Raw genomic sequence first — 24,107 nt, forward strand, 5'->3', positions numbered from 1 at the left:
CAGGCCAAATTGTTACGCTAAATTCAGACTCCACTATTAAATATACTAGAAAAATAAAACTATAAGATTACTATTCGACACTTTTGTAAAATAAATCTTTCAATGACATGAATCGAACGGCAACGTGAATAATATTATGACAAAATGACTTTTTTTTTTTAAACATTTTATTGTATAAGTTCCAGAGTTTAATCAATCTTTAATCTAATCGTCTTTCTTAGTATCGGTCTTTCCACCACGAATTCTTCCTGTGCGACGAGCAGCAATAAGACCGATCTTACGACCAGCGCTAGTTCCACGTTTAACTGTGGATGCTTTACCAATATGTTGATGGTTACCACCACCATGAGGATGCTCAACTGGGTTCATAGCAACACCACGAACCTGTAAATAAGGGAAAATATTACAGATCCAATACCGTGATGCTACTACCATATTATAGAGATTAAACTGTACGCTTGCTCAGTTCAAAGATTTTCCACAACAAATTGTTCAGGTTTCAAATGTCTAAAAACCATCATCGACAAACATTTTTCTAATAAAACGTAAAAATCTGCACATATTGTATTTAGTAATATAAAAGATAAACCGTACCTTAGGCCAGCAATTTCTCTTTGCCTTGTATTTATGATACGCTCGACCAGCTTTAAGAATTGGTTTATCAATACGTCCACCACCAGCGACGATACCAACCATCGCTCTATTGTTGGATGGTATAACCTTTTTAGCGCCAGATGGTAATTTCACTCTGGTTTTCTTTGTATCGGGATTATGAGCTATGACCGTAGCATAATTTCCTGAAGCCCTTGCCAATCGACCTCTGTCGCCAGTTTTTTCCTCCAAATTACAAATAATGGTACCTTCAGGCATTTGACCAACAGGCATCACATTTCCAATTTGAAGATTTGCTGCAACATAAAATATTCTATATTATTAATTTGTACCAATACTTTTTTCCATATTTCTTCCTTTTATAAATAATTTTATGCATTCTAAATAATATATCCTGGTTGAAGTTCTTCGTTTACCTTTTTTCCCACAATACAAAAATTGTCCAGTATACATTCCTTCGGGAGCAATAAATAATTCTTTACGGGTTTTGAACTTGTACGGATCTCTGAAATGAACAACAGCTAATGGTGCCCCACGACCAGGATCATGAATGATATCCTGCAAATGCAATCATTTTTCACAGGAGATCGTAATAAATTTTTATAGTATAATGTTATAAAAGCGCATAATAGCGTGAGAAAGAGCCTCTAGTAACTTCATCGGATATCTATTCGGTAGAAGTAGACGAACTAAAATTCATCATGAATGTGAATATAACTTCTAAAAAAATTAAAATACAGTAAGAATCTACAGTGAAGAAGAAAAAAGATAAAAAAAGGACAAAGTTAGCTAAAAATATTATAAAATAAAAAAATTGAACGAACCTTCACAACACCTTTGATATAACCATGTCTTTCGGAGAAATCCAAGGAGCGAAGTTTTGGTGCTCCCTTTCTCCTTTTTGTATGGGATCTGAAAACAGATCCAGCTCCCTTACGCTGAGCACGAATCACTCGACCCATGATTCAAATCCTATACATAAAATTACATAAAACGTTAAATTATTTCGCTCTTACAATGTTAGAAACAGTGAAAAACGCGACACTATCTGTTATTCTCGTAGCGTAACAACATAACCTCTAAACGATACAATCACCATTTAACTTAATTTTCTTTCTAAAAACTAAAATATTTACAAAAATGTCTACAAAATTAATATATGTGTTCTAATAACAATTGTTTTATAGCAGATGCATTTTATTTTCATAAATTTAAGAGGATTTTAAATATAACATAATCACGAGTCACATACCGACCGAACCGATATCGAACAGAGAAAGACACAACCGGAAATCACGTCAACGTATAAAGTTTAAATTGGCTGCACTGCCTGCCTGCCGAAATATTTGATTTCAAAAACTGAAATGTATCTTTGACGAAACGATACTTGGTATAGATTTTATTGTAAAAACAATAATTTACAATTATTAATTTTATAGTATTAAGCATTTATATAGTTCTGCTCTGTCTGCGTGTATAGAAACTCTCATTTGTGTTAGTTATCAATATCAAGAATACTTAGAGCAACGGATGTTCCGATTATTGTAATGCGTTCGCATAATATTCTCAAGTTTAGTTTTAATTTGTGTGTGTGTGTGTGTGTGTGCTTTAATTTTATCAAAATGATTTAAATGAAAAAAATAATTGTATGCTCATTCACCGCTTTCATTTGCTTTTCGTAGTTCATGTTTTAGGTAATATTGAAATATTTTCATTATGAACAAAATTTTACGAAATATGATTTTTGCTAAAACTTAAATTATTCCAACTAATTTAATTTAAAAGCTGACACATATTAATGATATATATTACAACAATAAAACTTTATCACTATAAAATATATGTATGTGGACATCGATTTATCAACTCGTACATCCTGTAATAAGGATTGCATGACTTAACTTAATAAACATGATAGTGTTATCACTGAAAGTTTATTTAAATTACACTCTTTTATTAAACGAAATATGCTCATTAAATAAGGAAGTAAAGATGATCATTATTCCGTTTAGAGACTAATTCTTCTGCACTTGGAAGGTGAAATTAATGTCACGAAACAGGAACCATCGTGTTTCCAACTTATAATTAATTAACGACAAGAAAATTACAAGATGCGAAGATTGTAATGTTAGATTTTTGAACATATTCACAGTTATGTTCCCAAATTCTAACGATGGATATCCGGCATTAATATTTCCGTACGTGGGGTGGGGGGTCTGTCAGTATGAGATAAAGGACATAATTGAAATGAAAAATAATGCAAGTTGTGTCGATTCAATATAGATTGGGTTCATTCGATAATCAAACTACAAATAAGTACCTACATTAATGTAATTATTATAATATTTATTTTCATTGTATAATAGTAAGACAGAAAAAATACTTTTCATACATTATGTTACAGATTTATGTTAGGATTTTTAAGTTTCCGGACGAAGGAATTACCGGGTAAAATAATGGTATATTCGACATTATGCTGGCGGTTAAATAAGTGGAAGATTATATAGAATATTTTGATGAACATCAAAAAAAGAATTATAGCATTTGATCATGGTACAGGAGTTAGTGCTGTCTTTACGTTCGCATTATCGAAATTATCGAGAAGTAAATAATTGTATATACAATTATAAAATTCTCATAATGATGCTCTATGATTAAAAAATCTCTATAACGAATTTTAAAGAACGAAACAAAAATCCTAAAAATCAATGATTTGATAGAAAGTACAAAATATAAATATAAAAACTATATTTTGAAAGAAATTTCAGCAGCTAAATATATAATCCACAAGTACAATTCTATATAAATATATATATATATATATATATCGCGAATTTAAAATGTTCAAAATGGATGTGATTAACTGTCATTCTTTGGTACATCCTGGAACAATTGCAGTATTTCTTCTTCCTCTTTTTCTTGTGCAAAATGCTCTTTATTTACTTCAGATATTCTAGAAATATTTTTCGAGCTACGCTTAATATTTCCTGTTGTATTCGTATTTTCAATACAAATACCGTCAGTTTGTTTAGTAACGTTCAAGGATGACACTGATTTCGGTATTTCTGTATCATTAGTCACGACTGTCATTGAAGCAGTTTCATTTACTGATTCGTCAGAAATTTGTGTAGCTCGTTCACTTTCTACAATATCTTTATTCTGTATTGTGACTGTTATTTGTTCTTTTATCGTGTTATCTTGTTCTTTTATCGTGTTATCTTGTTCTTTTACAATATCTTTGCTTGTTTGTGTAATATGCAGTTTATCTTCAATAGTATTTTCTGTCCCAGATTCAACAATTTCACTATGATGTGAATTTGTAATCTTTAATCTTTTATTTGGCGATGATTCTACACCTTCGTTCGCAATAGTTTCAATAAAAGGTGAAAGTACGTTTTCCATTGTACTATGTCCTTGTACAATTTGTTCGTCAGTAACAAATTCCTTTTCTATTGTCCTGAAAAATATATATAATTTTTATTTAAAATCTAAATTATAGGAAACTATTCACCATTGACATTAATATTCTTAAGCAAATACATAAACTCTTAAAACTTACTCTACTTGAGTTAGTTGAATAGATGGAGCATGAGGATGCATGATTTTTTCAAGTTCAGCCAATGCCACTTTGGCTTCTTGAATAATATGTAAATTATTATCATTCAAAGCCATTTCAAATATCTCTAGAGAGTATTGCGTAGGTAAAGGTGTTAAGGAATGCGGATTCATTTGCAGAGCTCTCAAAACTCTAAATAGTAACAAACGACAGTGAGTATGTTCTTTATAAAATTTTTGTTCAGTTGTACTCAAATAACAGTCATACAGCAAAGGTATTACAATATTTTGTACGGTCTAAAAAGAAGAAACAATTATTACATCCAGCATCAAGCTTTATAACAAAATATGAAAATGGAAGGCTTACCTTAAAAAATGTTTGTTTTAAAAGAGTACCGCTATTGAAAAATATATTTTGCAATATATCAAGAGCTACTTCACATACATCCGTATCCAGATAATGCTCTTTATTAGAAGCAATTCCATTACTCAAATGTATACCCTTCTCATATTGACTATCTCGGAGACGCTTCAATGCTCTTTTTGATAAATTTTGCGTTTTTTGAATCTGTGACACCAATTTATCCGTTAAACAAGTCAATTAAGTTTGTATTATATTGAAATACAATTAAATTTCTATTAAATGCTATTATAAACTTACAGTCAATAAAACACGATTTTTTTCTGGTACAATATCTTTTAATATAGAAGAAAGATATTCATCCGCAACTGTCTCTATACCAGATAATGAATTAGTATTCATTAACCAAGAGTTCAGACATTTATAAACAGATATCCTTACGTTTCTAAATGGTTTGTTTCTACTAATCGTTATTTGGTTTTCTAAAGCATTCCCTGTCCATTGCAATGTTTGAAGAAGCAGTTCCAATATCGTCGATCCATACGATACTAACTGTTCTTTAAATCTACATATTTTAAACTCATATAAGTTTCATTTTAATAAATAGTTTGCTATTTCAAAATTATAATATTCTTACCCATTTATTAGCGAATTCAAAACGTCGAACAAAGCAATATGTAGTTTTGGTAAAATAAGATATAAAATTTGTTCTTTAACAGAATTTTGATTTTTTATGTTTGACGGTTGTATCGCTAATCCTCTACATAAAACCTTCAAGATCTCATGTGGTAATACTGAATTTTTTTCATCAACTCCACTATAAAGTTTAAACTATTTAAACAATCTCCTTTTAACATATTACATACAAACTGACATTTATAAATTATTCTCTTACCATAACATAAATGATAAATAAGAACACAAGTTCGAAAATCTTTGTTTCTGTGTAAAATAGAATTGAATGATATTCTCTTCAGATATATTAGGTAATTCTAATTTATCCCATATGTTCACGTTTTCTAATTCTGTCAAGTTTGAGAATAATTCGTCCATTATTACATGTAAACTATTGCAAATAAGCGCTTGGTTATATATCCATCCAGTATAATTTGGTTTCGAAGGTAGAGGTTTAAACGAACGCTCTGTTGCTTTTGCCAGAAGGGCATAGCATTTTGCACTGGCACAAACCAGATTTTCTTCCGTAGAATCAATTTGTAGTAGTATAATTTTTTTTATAGTCACCTGAGATATTAAAATATTTCACACTAAATAAATATGTCTATACGTTACTTTTCTGCGATAGTAAAGAAGATCGACTACCTGAAAACGTTCACAAACTTCTGGATATCGATGTAATAATACAGCAATCAAATAATATACTGGACCACATTTCTTTTCTGTACTCAAATTACTGATTACATTGATAAGCTGCTTTACATTTTGCATAGATACTTGTTTTTGTATCTCAGGAATGTCTTTTGATCTGATAATCAGATGTCCAAGAACTTTACAAGAAATGGATAACTCTTGTGGCGTACTATGGATACTATCTAATACTTGGGTAGCTTTTGACATCCATAGTATGCAATATTTTAAAAGAATATCTCTCGAGCATTGTGGTAAAATCGTGTCCAAAATTAATAAACCCTTACATCGAGACTCTGATTGATTTAAATAGGTATTTACAGTCGATACAATGACATTCTGTAGTTTTTCAACCTAAAAATAAGAATGTACATTGTATATTATGCATATTTGGAAAAAGGGTGGTGTATTTGCATTAAAATTACGTATTATTTTTCAAGCGTAAGGTTATGTTCAAAAATATAATTTTACCTCTTCTACATCAAATGGTATATCTCCGTTAAAACATATTAAGTGTTGCAAGAATTCTTCATACTCTTTTGATTCATGATCAAAAGAATTAATTAATTCCATTATTGTCGCCATTTTATTTCTATAACGATCCACGTGTTTTTGGCAAACTCACAAGTAAGGTTAACTATAAGGGAATCTAGCTATGAAGTATGTATAATATTTTCTATGTACAATACAAGAATCGAACGAGTACACAATAACTATGTTTAACTATAACTACATTTTGCATTTCTAATATAATTCGACGTCATTGAAAAGAAATCAAAAATTCAATTTTTAAACATAAAGTAATTATTATATATATTTAAAAAATGCACATATTTGGTTAAAAAAATATATATATATATATATATTTCAAACAAATTGTGAAAAAACATTATTATATTTTAATTATACCTTAAAATAAAAATTCATATATTATTATTTCATTTATATATATAATTTGTTGCTATATTCGTACAAGATGAAAATTAATTAATTAATCACAGAACTAAATCATCGATACTGATATTAAATATCATTATTAAGATCGTTCACTTTATTATATCTTAATATTTTTTGTTTAAATCTTCATTTGTATCTGTGGAAATCTGCATAAATCGCGCGCTTAGAAGCAGTTAGAGCGGAGTAAACGACGAGATTCTTTTACGCAATGTGATTGGCCTCAATTGTAAAAGGAATTACATATTATGTAATTTTGCGGTGTACTCGGTGACGACGATTTAAATATTTCTTCTTCTCTCGTGGATGTATACGATCACGCGAACCATTTTTTACGCTACTCTTTACATTAATCTCTCCGTTGCAATAAGAGGAATAACTTTAACGTAAAATGCAGTTTTAAATATTTGTCACGTTTAAACGTATAAGATAATGATACAGATTGTATTCTATTCGATTCAATTTGTTTTATAAACAATCATAAATATTAATTCTATAGCTATTAATTTCAGGATTCTTCCATTAATTAACGGATAAAATTAAAAACCAGAAATAAAAGAGAGATATAAGTGAGATATAGATGTATGTACGTGTATGCATCTACGGTATATGTATTAATAAGCGTTTGAAACTAATTTTTTAATATACTTTTTACAATGTAGGGCTATTAAAAGTTTCCTTACTGTTGTATAGATGATCTAAAATGTAAAAATATTCTAAAAGATAATTGGCTGCAGTTAGAGCGAAATAAAAATGATAAGCGGATGAGCTATAGATGGAATATAGGCGAAAGATAGAACGTTAACGTAAGAATAAATTTATTTTCCGTGTCAGTTGTTGAAATGAAAGAAATTAACTTTTAACGAGCATCAACCCCCTCTTTTTTCAATTGTATTTAGCATTTCCTTTGTTTCTTCCGTCCGTTAGATTTCCAATGAACAGTCTGAAAATAGCATAAGATACGTCCTAGTGTATTTGGAGTATAACTACGAGTATACCTACGAGTGTATTTGGTTCCTTAAGAGTAGATTTCTTTTTATCTTGTTGTTTCTCTTTAAATTTCTCTGTAAATAATATGATTCATACCGTTAGGAGACTATAAGGAAAACGATATTTATTAAAAACCGTAATAACGTAAAACAAATAGGAACGGAAAACGGATAACCAATTTGAGTAAAAAAAAAAAAAAAAGGAAAAAAAAAACAAAAAAAAAAAAGAAACGCAAAGTAGTCGTGTAAACAATGAGGAACATAAAGTGGAGAGGCATTGAGACGTGGTAGCTGCTGGGTATTAGTGTGGAAGGTAAAAATCGAGTCTCAGGTATACACGGTAATAAATAGAAAAAAAGATCTGAAAGGAAACAAGGATATTTCAATTACATTCACGTGCGTATAGAGAGGTTGCTACACAGGAAGAAAACTGTGTTGAGCCCTAACGCCTACCGGCCATCCTCCTGCCTCATCAGGACAGCGTTGAGTACGAGGCTTTCCCCCTCCTGTTGGTTTTGTCTTTCCTCCCTCTTCCTCGTCGGTATCCTACGTCCTTCCTCTCGCCTTTCAGACCCGCTCCTACCACCTACCTAGCCCCTAGCACTCGTTCCTCGGATCAGTTCCCCTACCTACCGGTGACCAGTTATGTTGTGGAGAACGTTGCTCGGGCAACAATTTGTTTGGACTTTTGTTTCGAGAGACATCCCGTAGAATCGTTCGTTCGATAAAGACGTTACGGACTGTATCGCGCTATCGATCGTACGTTCAGTGATCGTGAAAAAGTACATTTCGTCGGTTTTGTTTGATTTTTTAATAATCGTCCAGTCCATTTACATTCCAGACCCACGCGTGCTTCTCGATATACATTTGCGCAGGATCTGGTGTGCTTGGTGAACAGATTTGGGAGAAAGGTGAAAATATTTTTCAAGAAGCAACGTCGATAGGATCGGCAGTTTCGATAGGATCTCTAGTTGGAATTTTCTACGATCGAATCAGGAATGCGGCGCGAATCGTTAGCGGAAAATGGACATTAAAGAGGTACATACGTAAGTATAGCGAATAGCGGATCAGAACCTATGTATGCATACAGCCATATTGAAAAGGATCGGTTTCCGAAGGCGATTTCGTGACAGTTAGGAAGGAAAGTTTCGGAGCGCGATTCGTTTTCTGCCGTTAGTGGCTTCTTTGCTTCCTTTACGGTCCGTGAGAGAGCGGACCCACCTTCTGACAGGTGGAATGCGGCAACCTAACATAGCCGTGGGGCCCGACAATCGCGATCGCAGCGACGCGAAGCGACTTGTTCAGGTATGTGCCTTTGCTTTGCCCGCGACTCTTGTCTTTTGCCTTTTCCTCGTTTTGCTTTACTTCGCTACTTTCCTTCCCATTCCTTTCCTTTCCTTTCCTTTATCGCGCTTCTTTCGAACCTCTTCCCCCCCCCCCCCCCTCGTCCTTTTCTTTTTCAAACGGAAACGCGATTCGCTGGGAAATATTAATTTTGGTAGACATATCGGTTCGTTTAAAAATTATGCGGCGAAGTTTAAGGAAAATTTAAAGGTAATATTAAAATATTTTCGTAGAATTATCATATTTTAGAATTCTATTACGTAAACAGAATATACACCGTTTCTTCGGGTGATTCTTCTTTCTTCTTTCTGTCATTTAGTCGGTAGCCTTATGATCGTTAATTCGAAAAATTCGTTTCGAAGTTGCGAATCCGATGAGAATCTTTGGTCGTTAATGTGTAATAAAGGAAAGAAGCGCGTGAAGAAGTTAGCAACTCTTATCCATGATACGGGAGTGAAAGTAAAAGATAGCATTATGACAGAAGTAATGGAAGTAATAAAAATAATAAAACGAAAGTAATAGCAAGTATATATTTAGCCGATGTTCGCTACTTGATTTAATTCTCTTTTCTAAAATCTTCTTCTATCTTTATTAATTGTAAAAGAAAAAAAGAAAAAAAAAAAAAAACGCAGCTTCTGTCGCACCACGAAACACCCTATATACGCTAATATACACGTGGCTAACGCGTTATTTATTTATCTAATATTCGACCATTCTCGAGATGATTATTACAAACATGGCCTTAATGACACAACATCTGACTTGGTCGCTTTACGAGTTCTCGCGGTCACTGTACACAGCAATTCCTGATGCGCTAATATCTAAACATGGCATAACAGGCACCTGTTTCATCCGTGGAATGTACACGCAAAAAGTGTGAATTACGTTATCCACCAAGATTATTGCACAGTATGTAAGAAAATTGAAAAATCGATTTTCCAAGTGTCGCAAATATCCCGAGGCCTTTAGAAACGACTGCTCTTTAAATATTACGTTAAACTTCTTTTCGTTTCGTGCAATCATTTTTACGTACTTCCAAAGGCTCGATGTTGTAGCTTTGACTTTCACTCGGTGCACTACTTTCACCCAACCTCAAACGCGTAAGAAAATTTCGAAACGAAAAATCCTACTGATATTCTTGACGATATTACGCTTCGTTTCATTAATTAGGGCTACAATGATTTCGAAGTTAATATTGGCCGGGCTAGAAAGTTGGTGGCGAAATTTGAAATTTTAAAGGCGATATAGTATTTTCATTGACTTATCGTTTTATACACCGACACACACACACACACATACACACGCACACGCACACACACGCCGATCCTTTCCATGACTTTTTGCAATTCATAAGGAATCTTATATAGCACGTTTCGATATTTCAGTGTGCTGTTCTAAGCAAATTATTAAACCATGCTGCGTTCCTTCGATCGTTACGTGACAATTCATTTCAATAAATAAAAGCTGTTGGAATCCCGGTCGGTTTTCGCTCGGCGTCTTTGCAACGCGATTTATTCGTAGTCGTATCGTGGTTATTTCAGCGCAGCTTTGGCGCTGCGGTATCCGCATAAAACATAAAACTATCTCTCATGTTTAATTGTTACTCACTGTGCGCGGAGGTAGCAGGTAGTCTCAGTGGTGATGAGAGAGGTCCATGCGCCATAGACTGTTAGAGCCTTGAGCGCGAGTACCACAATGATGGTCCGAAACACAATAGCTTGCTAGTAGCAGCCTTTTCTCTGTAGCGGATCGAGAATATACGTGCGCGTTGTTTAACACGATAGTAGTCGACAATGACTGCAACAATAATAAAAAGAGATTAGTAATAGAAAAAAAAAAAAACGCAAACGTTTAATGTTTTGAAAGGATATTTATACACAAAATTGGAATATCAGTTACATCGTAATATTAATGCGACAATAATAACATCGATAATTCATTCACTTTGTCTTGAAATTTAAGAAATTTATTTTCCCTCGAGAGATACGTACATATATTATCGTGTTAATATTTAGCTGACATATTTGAAACTTTCGCTGTTACAAAAAAACTCTATCGTATTTGAACATTCTCATATTGCAGAATGTGAGAAAGCAAAGAAATTAAATAGTTCAGAATCTGTTTAGAATTACTTGTTCTTTTGGTGGAAATCGTTAAAACAATCGACACGCGTCGTCGTGCTAACTGATTGGAATTTTCAAGGATGGAGATGGAAAGTTGTATCGGTAGATTTTTCGTTATTCTCAGAAGATCGGAGAGCATCCTCGGAATCGATCGATGGGCGAATTTAGTATGGATCGTATACTTGGAACGAACTAGATGTTATCTTGTAAGCAGTCTTGTTAGGTCGTTTATACGTTGTACGTTGCTTGATAAATCTTTTATCGTAAACTCACCTTTACGATCGTTATAGCTTTTTCGATCGTTTCCATTTATATTCTCCGGATGTCAACGTGTATCCGAATATATAAGCGGAGTATCCGAAGAAGGAATGTACGTACCTCTACGTATGCAAAAGGTAGCTTTTAACACATTTTATCTGTTCATGTATGTTTATTAAACTAATTCACACAATTTTATGGCATTTTTTTCTTTTATCGAAAGATTTTTCGATAAAATTAAAAAAAGTTCACTCCTTTTATCTGTACGTAAATTTCTGTTGAAAATTTGTTCAAACTACTTGCAGTTAACTGTTAGCAATTAACAGCTTTCGTTGGTACAAAAAGGTTGTACGTTGATAAGCGCCGGAAGAATAAAGAAAAAAATGTTTGAACGTGATTTACATCAGCGCCGTTCTAAAGTTGTCTGCCGCCAGAAAAACGCTATTCCCACCATCGTTTATTTACATTTTTTGCTTCTCATATACGTATCGCGAATCATTTCTAACGTTTACTTGGTGAAACTGCGGAAAAGCTATCTCGTATCCGATTTCGATGACTTTGAAACATGCGATAAAAATTAATATTTTGAAAAACTTTTTCCTCTCTCTCTCTCTCTATATATATATATATATATATAACCTGCACGGTCACGCTTAGTTTCCGAGTTGGTAAAAAACTGTCCGTACCACGTGGTAAGCGAATTGTGCCTATAGTCGTGGGTCTATTACAACGTACGCGTGAGTATTGGTTGCCAGTCGCCTTATCTTCCGTTTATAGAGGAGAGTCGGGCGAGCTTAAAGCCCCGTGCACAACTCTATATCCGTGACTAGAGATAGAGATTAAATCGAGTGGGCTTGGATTGGGCTGAGATTTTTCAATCCGGCCGCCGTCCGTGAAATAATAACAAAACGATTACGAAAATGATCAACGAACGAATAATCGTTATTATTTTGCGCGACAGACCAATTGTTATCGATGAGAGACTTTAATGACGCAAAAATGCACAGAATATATAAAATATATATATAACAAAAAATATATAAAACGTTCAAAGTATCGAGTACGTGATTTAGATCTTTATTTATATTTCTATTTTTTTTAGTTGTGTTGGTAAAAATGTGAATTTGTATAAAAATCGTACGGTGTTAAAAGATATCAAAGGTTATGTACCGTGTTATTATCGTAAGGAAAGATCGATTCTGTCTTATTTGATATTCGCAAAGTGATTTGTAGTTTGCGTTCCAAAAAAAGATCTATAGAATAGCAACAGCATCGGAGCTTATATAATACACGTACGTAAGTATATACAGGTATATTCGGTGCTTTAACGCTGTTTTTTAATGCTCGAAATAAAATGTCCGGTAATAAATAGTACCGTGCACGAACGTGAAAAGTCATAAATATCTACTTATTAATTTTCAAGCGGTCAATTATGGGCGTGAACCGCGTGAAAGAAGCTTCGGAATCTAAAATACATATCGATCACATCTTCCAGCGACTCGAGGCGAGATTCCAATCCGTGTAAATTATTCCATCGGATTTAGTATTCGTCGCGGAAGTTCGTCCAAGTTACGTAATTCTAGAGAAGTCGGAGAATATAAAGGAATATACATCCGTTTATCGGATATTTCGAATATTAATAAACATCGATGACCATTGGGAAAAGGTCACCGTTGAAACGGAGGACGATCGTTGTACCGACGACGAGCGACACTGCGATATATCGTTAGAGCCAGATAATTCGAGAGAGATAAATGGCATTACCGTTGTCGAAATGTAATTATGTTATGTTAAAAGTAGCTTATGAAAGTATTCCAACACTTGTCCAAATCTTTTACGAATATACGGTGTATTTTCGTCCAGTCGCGGGGAGACGGTCGCGTTATAGCGCGTCAACGGGAGTCGTAAATTCCCGCTACGATTGCACGAATCGACACCACGAACAGTACGATCCCCTTATTTCTTGTGGGAGAATAAGGGGTGATTGGGTTGGAATATAACTGGACTTCACAGTTATATTATATATGTATTTATTTATACTGGATTACACTACTAGATGTGAACAGACCGTGTTTGGAAAGCGTGTTGATGGTAGTTATAGAGGCGAGAACTTGACTGACATGTTAAAACTTGAAGTTGACTGTCCGAGGACTAGTAGAACAGTGGACTTGACTGTCCGAGGGATCTTAGAGCAGTGGACTTGACTGTCCGAGGGCTAGTAGAACAGTGATTGACCCGTCTCGTACTATTTAGGAAGAAAGCTCGTCGTGGATGTATTCTTGTTGAACTAAGAACGCGGATTCGTAGTTCACACTTTTCGGTAGAAAAGTGAGGGTAACGATCCGCGATGCCCATTGGTTATTCCCAATGTTAATGAATTAAATACGAGGGGACAGTCCTCGGCAAATATGGCTCACGTTTGTTTCTGTCCTTGGGAAAAACCCGCTACTTCGCTGGGCAAACCTCCGCTTTCTCCGTAATGAGTACGAGCGTGCAATAAACCTAAGGACCCATTTAAGGGACCACTCGTAAACCGAATATGTGCAAAGGATGCAATTTTATTGTTAACAGATGTGGGCTATGGTGGTTCCTTGGGTTTATCGCGGGTCAGTGTGACGATGTGCAGGCCACGGCGGCCTGACCATGAGGGACGTCGCAGGTACCGACTCACGCGACTTAACATACGGTGTGTCCGTTCTATCTGAAAACGCGCGAGTACCTTGAACACTATGGACGAAGGAAAATAACGTTTGAAACTGAAACGTCGTAGGATTCCGAGGAGAGCACATTGTGCCGATATTTATTTGCAACGACTTTGAAAATCCCTATGAAGCTCGGAAGAAAGAAATTCATATCTTTAACGATTATTAATTCGGGCACCATGATATCCTTTTATTCGAAATTCACTCGTCGATACATACACGCTTGTCGAAATTAAAACATTTTACATCGCGTGTATTACTCTAAATTGAAAATAATAAGATTAACGTTTAGCCGGATTTCCTTCGAGCTCGATCTATCTTTTTTTAAAGGTCGAATAGAAGATATCGACTGTTCAACGAACTGTTGAACTAGCCGTTAAATAAGATCATTGATATTACGTTAATCCGCTGAACGCGAGCCTCGTTTCCCGATGGCTGTAAAGTCATATCGTTCGCTGCAATAACTTTCTTCAGCTATATACATTCTCTCTTGGAACCTTTATCTAAAAAGTTACAAAGACCTTGTTACCTTGACATAACGTTACTGCCACGCCTTTCACGATGAATATGTATGGAGTAGGTGTCGAGGATCGTTAAAATCTACCAACTTGTTAGGTATTTTCTTTTTTTCATCTCCTAGTCGCGAACTTTTATAAATTTCGCTCGATTAACTTTTGTCGAACGTTTGTACTCGAATCTACAAACGTTAGAAAGCAAATACAACGGATGGCACGAGCTCAAGGATAAGTCATGATTCAGTGATCCCGCGACCTTCCAATTTGGTTAATCGTCCATGGGGTCAACTCGATTACCCGATCGTCTGGTCCGACAGTTTCTCTCGTTCGCCCGTCTTCACCTTTCTCCGCCGTTGTTCTTCTTGCTCTCATCCGTATATTAAATTATTCAAATATTAGATATTAAAGCAAATATATATATACGATATAATTGCCGTCCGGTTAATTTACCTTTCTGCAGAGAGATTCTGTCATTTGCTATTGATCTTTATAATCAGAGAAACAGAAACAGAAAAGTTACACAGTGCTGGAAAATTGTAGAGAAGAGGCTGGGAATACGGAATCTCGTTCGTGTGTTGTTTCCGTGTCTACCTGCAAAGAAACTAACGATGCGAAATCGTGCCCTCTCTGACGCCATTCGACTCTTTGTATCCGATCGTGAAATCTAAACGCACTGCGAATAACGCCAATACAGGAGCCAATGAAACTTTTCTCGTCGTTCCCTCGCGACGAGTGAACAAATTCGTTCTTCCGACTTTGAATCTCAAAGTTAGACTCAGTGTTGTGCGTTAGCTTTCTTACACCAATTTGTAGGAAACCGAGGCTGTAGAATCACGCTGTGGTAACCCTGGCGTATAACTTCGACGCACCCTGTACAACACGACGATCAAAAATCGATGAAATTTTCATTATAACGTTTAACACGGTTGTTTTGCAATTTAAGATCGCCAATAAGGTTAAACGATTTTGTAATGGTTTCACTTGGTTTTTTATAAATACGTAATATTACTTAATACGCGTGAACGGATGTGGGGTGTATTTTGTATATTTATAAACGAATTGAATTTCATCGGTAGTTACACTTGTTCAAAACGTTGAAAATTAAATCGCATAATCATCGATACGTAGGTATTCAGTTGCGTTTCTCCTTCGACAACGTAATGGATTTTCGATGCAACCAACAGCTGTTAATTAATATCTGCACGGTTGCGCAATAACGATAGCACACGATCGCATTTCGATTTCTTCGACTTTCCTCGTCTTGTCTCGCAAAGGTTTTAGTTTTTCGAATAGTTCGCCTACCAGAAAATGGACAAATCGGCATTTTGCAAACAAGTGGAAATCGATCCGTTTCTATTTTATTTAACATTCGACTCGCAGCTATTATCGTTTCTACGTGCGACGCTACGTGTCCTCGCCGTGATATTCTGCACGCGGCTCGTCTATTTCGCGATTTCGTGGTTTTGCAATAATACGTGTATTAGCGACGATCGTTTTGCCGCGATCGAACGTCACGCGCCGCACAGTCCAGTATTCCAGTATTCGAACGGTTGAGTCGAATTAGATACGAGCCAGAAACAAAATTTTAGGACGTATTTTATCGTGTAATACGAGCCTAATTACCATTAAGGACAGGTATCTGTTTAAATTAATAAATCATCTTCGATAAGTAATAAACATTTCGATTTAAGAGTTACACGTACTATGCAGAGAGGATGATTTCAGCGTTGATCTTAAAATAATTTTAAATTTCATAAAACAACTGGTTTTAACGGAAGAACCGAAAGAGAGATTAACTATATATAATATATTAGCACGTAAAATAATTATATCCTAAAGGCTTATTCGTAACGTTCATATCAGCATCGTATTATTAAAAAAATATTTACAACGCGGCCTTTTATTTTTCTATGAAGTTTCAAATCGCTAAAACGGGCGTCGTGTTTCACTGTTTTCGTGCGTTTCGTTTAAATAATATTTGGAGCATTCAGGCCGGCTTAGTGGGAAACAGTTGATACACGTATACCTATAATTCCTTTAGTTCTATAATTTTAATTCTTTAATAACAAATAATTTTCTGTTATTTAGTTCTTGCATTTTTTCAAACTTCCATATTAAGGATATCGAACGTAGAGTCGGATAGTAATGTTGAAAAATCGTACGTCGAGAAACATAAAAAAATATAAGAAAAAAAGAAGACGGTCGACCGAATCGATGAAAAAAAGAGTGGAATCGCGCAAACTTTCGTTCCGCGATGGTCGCGGTCCGATAGAATTTCTATTTACGACTGTACGCCTAATTAAATGGAACGATCTTGCTGCGCAATAACGACATCCAATAGACGCCTTTGAAATCGAACCAAGTACAAATGGAAGAAACGCCGTGTACTTTCACCAAATTACAAACGACGCACGGCGAAAGTCGTTATTCTTTTATGTCGTCGTACAAAATTCTGCCAGAGATGATGTAACGTCACGAGCTTTCTTTCGGAGAATCCATTTCTTCATTTGCATACTCCGTGCGGCTATTGCAATTTGTCTTCTTTTACCGGACTCGCACAGACGAATCGCTCGGATCTTGATAGACGCGATTATTCCAAGTTAGCTAGAAGGAACGGTGATTTTCGTTTTTATATGGCACGACTGGAAACCATGGGTATCTCGTTCTTAAACACGCGTGCGCTATTTCTTGATTATTTTTTAATTAATTAAAAATGGTATTTTTTGTCTTTTTTCGTCTAAAATGGATATTTTCAGTTTAGTTTGCGAGATCGGAACGACAATGGAATAAAGATATCGAACCAATCGATACGATAGTTCCTTTCTATTTCCAATGTCATAATCGGCAAGGAAGATTTATTGGAAGCAACGAAGAACGAATAGCGAAGCGACTAACGAAATTGCATCGCTATAAGATTTTTATTATAGACGATGTTTTACGCAGAATGTTATCTTTTCTATCCTGCGTCCTTTAAATAAGTTGTTCGGAAACGTAACAAGGTTCTTTATCGATGCATAAGTGAAACACGAATGCAGTTTATATGGTAGAATCAGTGATACCGTCAAACGTAAGTCACTGGGAAACGAGTAAAATGTTTGAGATTTAATTAATCGATTAATCAATGTTCGAATGCAATGATAAATACCTTAAGTAGCTAGTGCGTGTTTCTCCCAATTTTCTTCTCGTCACGATACGCACAGATGTTTTTCAAAACTTTAGAAAACGAGATTCAGCATGGCATCCCGCATAAAAGATGGACTATCGACTGTATCAGAATTTATGGACTCGCAGGTTAGCGGTATTCAAACGTGACAAGTATACATACGTATATATATATGCGTATAGTATATACATAGTTAATTTTTCGCAGTGTTGCGTTAGGTTGATCGAGCGTGCGCGCCACTCTATCGTAGAGGAGGTAGTAGGAGTAGGAGTAGGAGTAGGAGACGAGACAGCGGGAACGCGAGCCAGCAGCTCCGAGCGAGCGCATCTCATTCATTCGTCGCGAAAAAAATGCAGCTCGGTACCAGTTCCGCCTCTATTGTTCCTGACCGCAGAAACGCACACGAACGATCGTGCAATTTAGCCAGGTGTACGGCGTGTATACACGTACGTACATACATAGATACGTACGTACGTGCAAGGTGGTCGGCCGTCGACCAATCCCGTGGTGAGTAGTCAGGCGCCGTCTGTAGTCAGACGCTAACGTCGCCAGCCAGCGGCACACTCGCGACTCGTGTCAGTAGTTCGTGTACGACCGCCGTGCGTGTATCGCCTCTGTCGCTCCATTTTTCGTCTCTTCCGTGGATTTTTTATCAATTCGTTTCTTACCGTAGACGTGTTTCGAGGTGCTGTCAAAACCTTGGGATTTGTGATCGAACGTGACCGACGACGAGCAACCGTGGGAGGGTGGGCGATCGGTGGGGAGAAAACAGTGATCGTATCAGGTAGGCGATTTCCTTCGTAATTGCGAGCAAAATGTTGCAGCGAACGAAATCCTCGAGTCCATTGGCTCGGCAAAATGTCTCTGGCAATTGGTCAGAGTTCGTTAATACGCGAATCGACGGGGGCTGGAATTTAAAGCGCTCGTGTTTATTTTCGGGAAGTAAGCGTGACGTGCGTTTTCTTTTATACGTGTTTTTGTTATCGAAGTAGAATCGCTCACAAATGTTTTTACTTGGTGAATTAATTTGAAGCGAAATCTGGATTCTATTAAAAATATCGAGTGACGAACGATCAGAGCGATCAGATTCAGGTGGAGAGGAAGGAAGGAAGCGTGTAATACCGTTTGAAAAACGTTGCTTACGGGAAAATTGTCGTTTATAAGAAATAATTCAAATTAGAATGACCGTCGCTAAAGACCATATTATCGATGCGACGCGATGTTTAAGAATGCAAGAAGACGACGACGACGAGGAAGAAGAGGAAGAAGAAGAAGAAGAAGAAGAAAAAGGGGAAGAAAATTAGATTGATCGCGGTTTCTTAACGAACAAATGCATAAATTAATTCTCATAGATAAACGATATGAAAATAACGTAGATAAAAACGACGCGAGTGTTGGATAACCATAACCGTAACCATATCTATTATCATCTATGTAATAATAATACCTATCGAAGATAAAATTGCCAACAGTAATATTATGATTTTTGTTTTTGAATCGTTCGTTCGTTCGTTCGTTCGTTCGTTCGTAATAAGTGTAGAAAACGGGGCGAGATCGATCGAACTGTTCGGTGAGAAAGTAGCGCGTATACATGCTTTACATTGATTTTTGTTCTTTTGTATTACGTCAAATGTAAATTATCGTAAAATATGAAAACAGGAGAGCTAACGAATCGTAATAGTTTTAATTAATCGTATTAATTAATCGTAATAGTAGCAGGTAAGAAATAGCGTTAAATACGTAGGAAAAATTTTAATCGTAAATTCGTCGATTTAACGCTTGGCCTTGTTTACGGCACGAGAGATATAAATTTATTTTCCATTAGTTACGTCGATTATTAGATTATACAAACAGATCGTGGTGCGGCACTTTCAAATCTTTCTGAAGATTTTCTTGATCGAATAAGTTTGCCAAAGATTCGGAACGATGGATGATAGACGCGTTGATCGAACTGATAAACGATACGAAGAATAGGTAAGCTTAATATAGGTGCTTTAATGTCGTATAAAACATTTTTTCTCAAATATTTCTTCTTCATCCGCAGGTAAAATAGCTTTTTACTCTATTTTTTGCTAATTTAACGTTTAAAGCTATCGTCGAAGGAAATTATCGTACCACGTTTTGTCATTACCAGCTAATGACAAAATCCGCGATCACGTAGTTGTCAACCCAATATCACGGCTGAAGTTTTATACAATTGGATATGCTTCTTTGTCTTAGGAATCGATAGATTTACACAGAAACGCAGTCTTTATCATCACCTCGATATTACCTCGATATTAGAGGAAAAGTAGAAAAAAAAGTTTCACGGTCGATCGAGAAAGATCAGTCACAATACCAACGAGAAAATGATACTTTAGCGAATATTTTCACGTTTGAAAATAAAGATACGGGATATTTTGACGCAACGTAATATTTTTCATACAACAAGTATGCGCGTGTGTAATAACAGCGAGCAGGATTAACGGTATGCGGAACATTATTCTTCTATACGTTTGTCTCTGGTAATTAACCGCAACGTTTTTCTCTCTGAATATCGTACGTTAAAAGAAACATCGTAGTTGATGGAATCGTATATTTTATTCGACTAACTCACGTACCTTTCCTAAATAAGAGATAATAAGCTAAATAAGCTGATAATAAATAATAATAGATAAATAAATAAGCTAAATATTGGAATATTAATGCGTGTCGCTGTAAATATTAACAAGATAAGAGTTTCTATCGAAGTAAGCGAGGCAACTTTCTATTTTACGGTATAATAAGTCGAAATTGAAGGAGTTCCGTGTCGTAACAGTTATCGCGATCAAAAAAGGAAAAGCACGCGCGTTTACGAGCAAATAAATAAGTAACGCGTTTCGAACGAAAAAGTTAGACGGTGGCTGTGCGATGGTCGTGCCGTCCTCCGATTAACGACGTTACGCGGATATTTGTCTTTAGGGAAGGAGAAATATCCGCGTTAACAGGTGGGGTGTTGGATCGGTCTGATTTAGAGAGGGCCGGTGGCAGGGACGATTTTCCTCTATTTCGCAGCGTTACAACCGGTGCGTTCTGTTCGTTGTTGCTGCGAATGACTCGCGAATGACTCGCGAATGACTCGCGAAGCTGTCGGGGTATGCGCACCTCGTGCGAGATGCGAATTACAGAAGAGCAATTACAGAAGGAAGTAAGAATCGCGTGTGCAACGATCATGCGTGAAATTAAGGATGAAAATGAGCTGGGATGTCGGTGAGACGCACGATCTCTTGGAATCGTGTACGCAGCGAGGACATTCTCCGATCGAAACGGATATGAACGCGCTGATTATCAAATCGTTTTGACGCGCCGAATGCGTATAAGATGGAATCGAATGGTACTCGATAGCGCGTCCTTGTTCCCGCGTAAACCCGTAATTTTCCAAGCAGCCAGATATCGAGCAGATAGATGTCTCGTTTTAGGATAACGAGAACCAAAAGTGTTTTTCTAACGCGCGATGTATTTGTTGCGTGTAGCCCGTGTACCAGCGCAGTGTTGTTAAGTGCCGTTATATGCCTGCAGCTGTACATTCATAAATAAAGAGCACGACGATACACGCGCTCGTTGGTTAATAACGAGCCCTAAACACGATGATAGATCGTCTAATCGTAACGGTGAGATGGTCGCATAATTTGTTAACGCTGTGCAGCCAATAGAATCGGTACGCAATGACCACTGGAAAGATATTCCGGGGATAATTTCGCACATACCTACCGTGCTTCGTGCACATGATTCCTGCTTTACGTCATTGGCCGTGATGTAATTAACCGTGCAAGTTAACGAGCGGCGAACGTCGAGCTGCAGCGTGCACGATACACACGGTACACACGGTACACGGTGGTGCGGTGTTGATCGAAATTCACGCGGAATGCCGCGGTATTCTGCTTTTCTCGCACAGATCGAATAATAGCGCCGACAACGGTAATTCGTATTCGATTCTTAGCAAATTATTAATCCATCCAACGCGACTGCGATACGATTGGGTGCGTTCTTTTCTAAATTTCGAAATTCCTTCCTTTACAGGATCTTTAATATATCTTTTCGAAATTCGCTTTTGATCGTTCAAATTAATAAAAATGTCAATATATTTCGTTTATAAAGTTGGCAGAATAACTATATACAGATACGAATAAACCTGATTTTATTCTCGTATTCTATACTATGTGTTACGTCGCGTAAGTCGGTACCTGCGACGTCCCTCATGGTCAGGCCGCCGAGGCCTGCACATCGTCACACTGACCCGCGATAAACCCAAGGAATCACCATAGCCCACATCTGTTAACAATAAAGTTATATTCTTTGCATACATTCGGTCTATGAGTGGCCCCTTAAATGGGTCCTTAGGTTTATTGCACGCTCGTACCCATTACGGAGAAAGCGAAGGTTTGCCCAGCGAGGTAATGGGTTTTTCCCAAGGACAGAAACAAACGTGATTCATATTTGCCGAGGACTGTCCCCTCGTATTTAATACATTAACATTGGGAATACCCAATGGGCATCGCGGATCGTTACCCTCACTTTTCTACCGAAAAGTGTGAACTACGAATCCGCGTTCTTAGTTCATCAAGGATACACCCACGACGAGCTTTCTTCCTAAATAGTACGAGACGGGTCAATCACTGTTCTACTAGCCTTCAGACAGTCAAGTCCTCTGCTTTAAGATCCTTTGGACAACCAAGTCCACTGTTCTACTAACCCTCAGACAGTCAAGCACTGCTCCAAGATCCCTTGGACAGTCAAGTCCACCGTTCTACTAGTCCTCGGACAGTCAACTTCAAGTTCTAACATGTCAATCAAGTTCTCGCCTCTATAACTCCACGTCTAGCAACCTTCGGGTTCATCAATACGCTTTCCAAACACGGTCTGTTCACATCAAGTAGTGTAATCCAGTATAAATAAATATATATATAATATAACTGTGAAGTCCAGTTATATTCCAACCCAATCACCCCTTATTCTCCCACAAGAAATAAGGGGATCGTCTAATTCGTGGTGTCGATTCGTGCAATCGTAGCGGGAATTTACGACTCCCGTTGACGCGCTGTAACGCGACTGTCTCCCCGCGACTGGACGAAAATACACTATGATTATTCCTGAACAAGATGGTACCTTTTGCATCCAATGTACCATTTAAATAAATATGGTATCTGCTACGACGTGGTTTCTAGATCTAAAGTTTCTCGAAGTCTTCGAGTTGACCACCTGCGTACACGACGCTCACTCGTATTCTCTCACTACCGTCTCTAATAATAGAAACAACGTTAATCTGCAAATAATTACTTTTAAGTAATACGAGTACATACGAAGAGCGAACGCGATACAAAACAAAGGGGAATTTTAATTCGTCGAATGATAAATACAAACGAACCATATTAACCGAAAACAATAGAATATACGCAACATCTTTAATGCATCTGTTTCGCTTGAATACAAATGCGAGTATTATCAGCTGGAACAACGCATGCGAATGAATTACTAAGCCTCAACCACGCAACGTAACCTAACAAAGATCGAATCGATACATAATATGAATATAGGAATCTCTATAAACGCGAAATTTGTTGGTGCGGCGAAGGATAGGAAGTGGGTATATAAAATCGCACGTGATACGCGCGTGATATTTACATAGGAATAAAAACCGACACTTCGCTTCGTTCGCACAAATATAAAGATACTTATACGTATGTAGGTACGCAAGTATGTAGAGGCTGCTGATCGTTAGGATTGCTCGATCCAACGATTATCTTTATCGATCGGTACAAGCGTGAAACGCGTGTCTATTTCTAATTAGTTCGTATACTCGTAAACTATAAAATTGGAGTAGAAACGCGCAGAACGTATCTAGCATCCAAAAATATTTATCAACCGCTGGGAAACAAACTCTGGCTAGAAACGTTTCAGATTTACTTTGCGCTCTCTTCTGCGAATTTGTAAAAGGGAATGGACCGATACCGATCCGCGATTCGCGGAATCCGAAGGACAGAAACATTCTCGGACAGTCGGTCTCGTGGATGAATCGTCGCTGACATTCGTACATCTCCGATAGAATCCGTGGAATTCGACGTATCGAGGCATCGGCGATAATTTTCGCCGAGACACAAAGCGCCAAAGGGTTCTGCCGTTTCGTTTTCATCGTAGCCTGTATCCTATA

At 36.6% G+C, this 24,107-nt stretch overlaps 3 protein-coding genes across 4 annotated transcripts in view; 1 reads left to right on the forward strand and 2 right to left on the reverse strand.

Moving 5' to 3' along the window:
- Window positions 1-146: 146 nt before the first annotated feature.
- Window positions 147-23,029, reverse strand: Rpl8 (ribosomal protein L8). Of its 2 annotated transcripts, none has more exons than XM_072001989.1 (5): window positions 23,020-23,029; window positions 1,437-1,584; window positions 1,029-1,170; window positions 595-908; window positions 147-384 (listed from the first exon to the last, which is right to left on the reverse strand). In XM_072001989.1, exons 2-5 carry the CDS (start codon window positions 1,572-1,574, stop codon window positions 205-207), a joined length of 774 nt encoding a protein of 257 aa, XP_071858090.1. In that variant the 5' UTR covers window positions 1,575-1,584; window positions 23,020-23,029; the 3' UTR covers window positions 147-204. The 2 variants fall into 2 exon arrangements, with proteins under 2 accessions (XP_071858090.1, XP_071858089.1); XM_072001988.1 differs by lacking the exon at window positions 23,020-23,029 and adding an exon at window positions 1,865-1,995.
- LOC139986155 (proline-, glutamic acid- and leucine-rich protein 1) lies at window positions 2,938-6,652 on the reverse strand. Its single transcript, XM_072001253.1, has 8 exons — window positions 6,365-6,652; window positions 5,849-6,247; window positions 5,424-5,770; window positions 5,166-5,345; window positions 4,829-5,093; window positions 4,535-4,735; window positions 4,172-4,464; window positions 2,938-4,069 (listed from the first exon to the last, which is right to left on the reverse strand). Exons 1-8 carry the CDS (start codon window positions 6,476-6,478, stop codon window positions 3,472-3,474), a joined length of 2,397 nt encoding a protein of 798 aa, XP_071857354.1. The 5' UTR covers window positions 6,479-6,652; the 3' UTR covers window positions 2,938-3,471.
- Window positions 8,455-24,107, forward strand: part of LOC139986553 (uncharacterized) — a 64,218-nt gene continuing 48,565 nt past the window's right edge. The window contains exon 1 of the mRNA XM_072001978.1: window positions 8,455-8,874. The gene's annotated coding sequence lies outside the window, so the exon portion shown is untranslated. The remainder of the gene's footprint in view (window positions 8,875-24,107) is intronic.

Source organism: Bombus fervidus, chromosome 4 (genome assembly GCF_041682495.2).
Source record: "Bombus fervidus isolate BK054 chromosome 4, iyBomFerv1, whole genome shotgun sequence".
In the NCBI taxonomy this organism is placed as follows: domain Eukaryota; kingdom Metazoa; phylum Arthropoda; class Insecta; order Hymenoptera; family Apidae; genus Bombus; species Bombus fervidus.

What these genes read in the sequence shown, in the direction of transcription:
- Rpl8 (XM_072001989.1), bottom strand. Translation starts at nt 1,574, where the DNA reads ATGGGTCGAGTGATTCGTGCTCAGCGTAAGGGAGCTGGATCTGTTTTC. An exon ending in ATATCAAAGGTGTTGTGAAG is followed by an intron (nt 1,171 to 1,436) that starts GTTCGTTCAATT and finishes TTGCATTTGCAG; the next exon opens with GATATCATTCATGATCCTGG. An exon ending in AGAGAAATTGCTGGCCTAAG is followed by an intron (nt 385 to 594) that starts GTACGGTTTATC and finishes CCTTATTTACAG; the next exon opens with GTTCGTGGTGTTGCTATGAA.
- LOC139986155 (XM_072001253.1), bottom strand. Translation starts at nt 6,478, where the DNA reads ATGGCGACAATAATGGAATTAATTAATTCTTTTGATCATGAATCAAAA. An exon ending in TACCATTTGATGTAGAAGAG is followed by an intron (nt 6,248 to 6,364) that starts GTAAAATTATAT and finishes TCTTATTTTTAG; the next exon opens with GTTGAAAAACTACAGAATGT. An exon ending in ATTCAACTAACTCAAGTAGA is followed by an intron (nt 4,070 to 4,171) that starts GTAAGTTTTAAG and finishes TATATTTTTCAG; the next exon opens with GACAATAGAAAAGGAATTTG.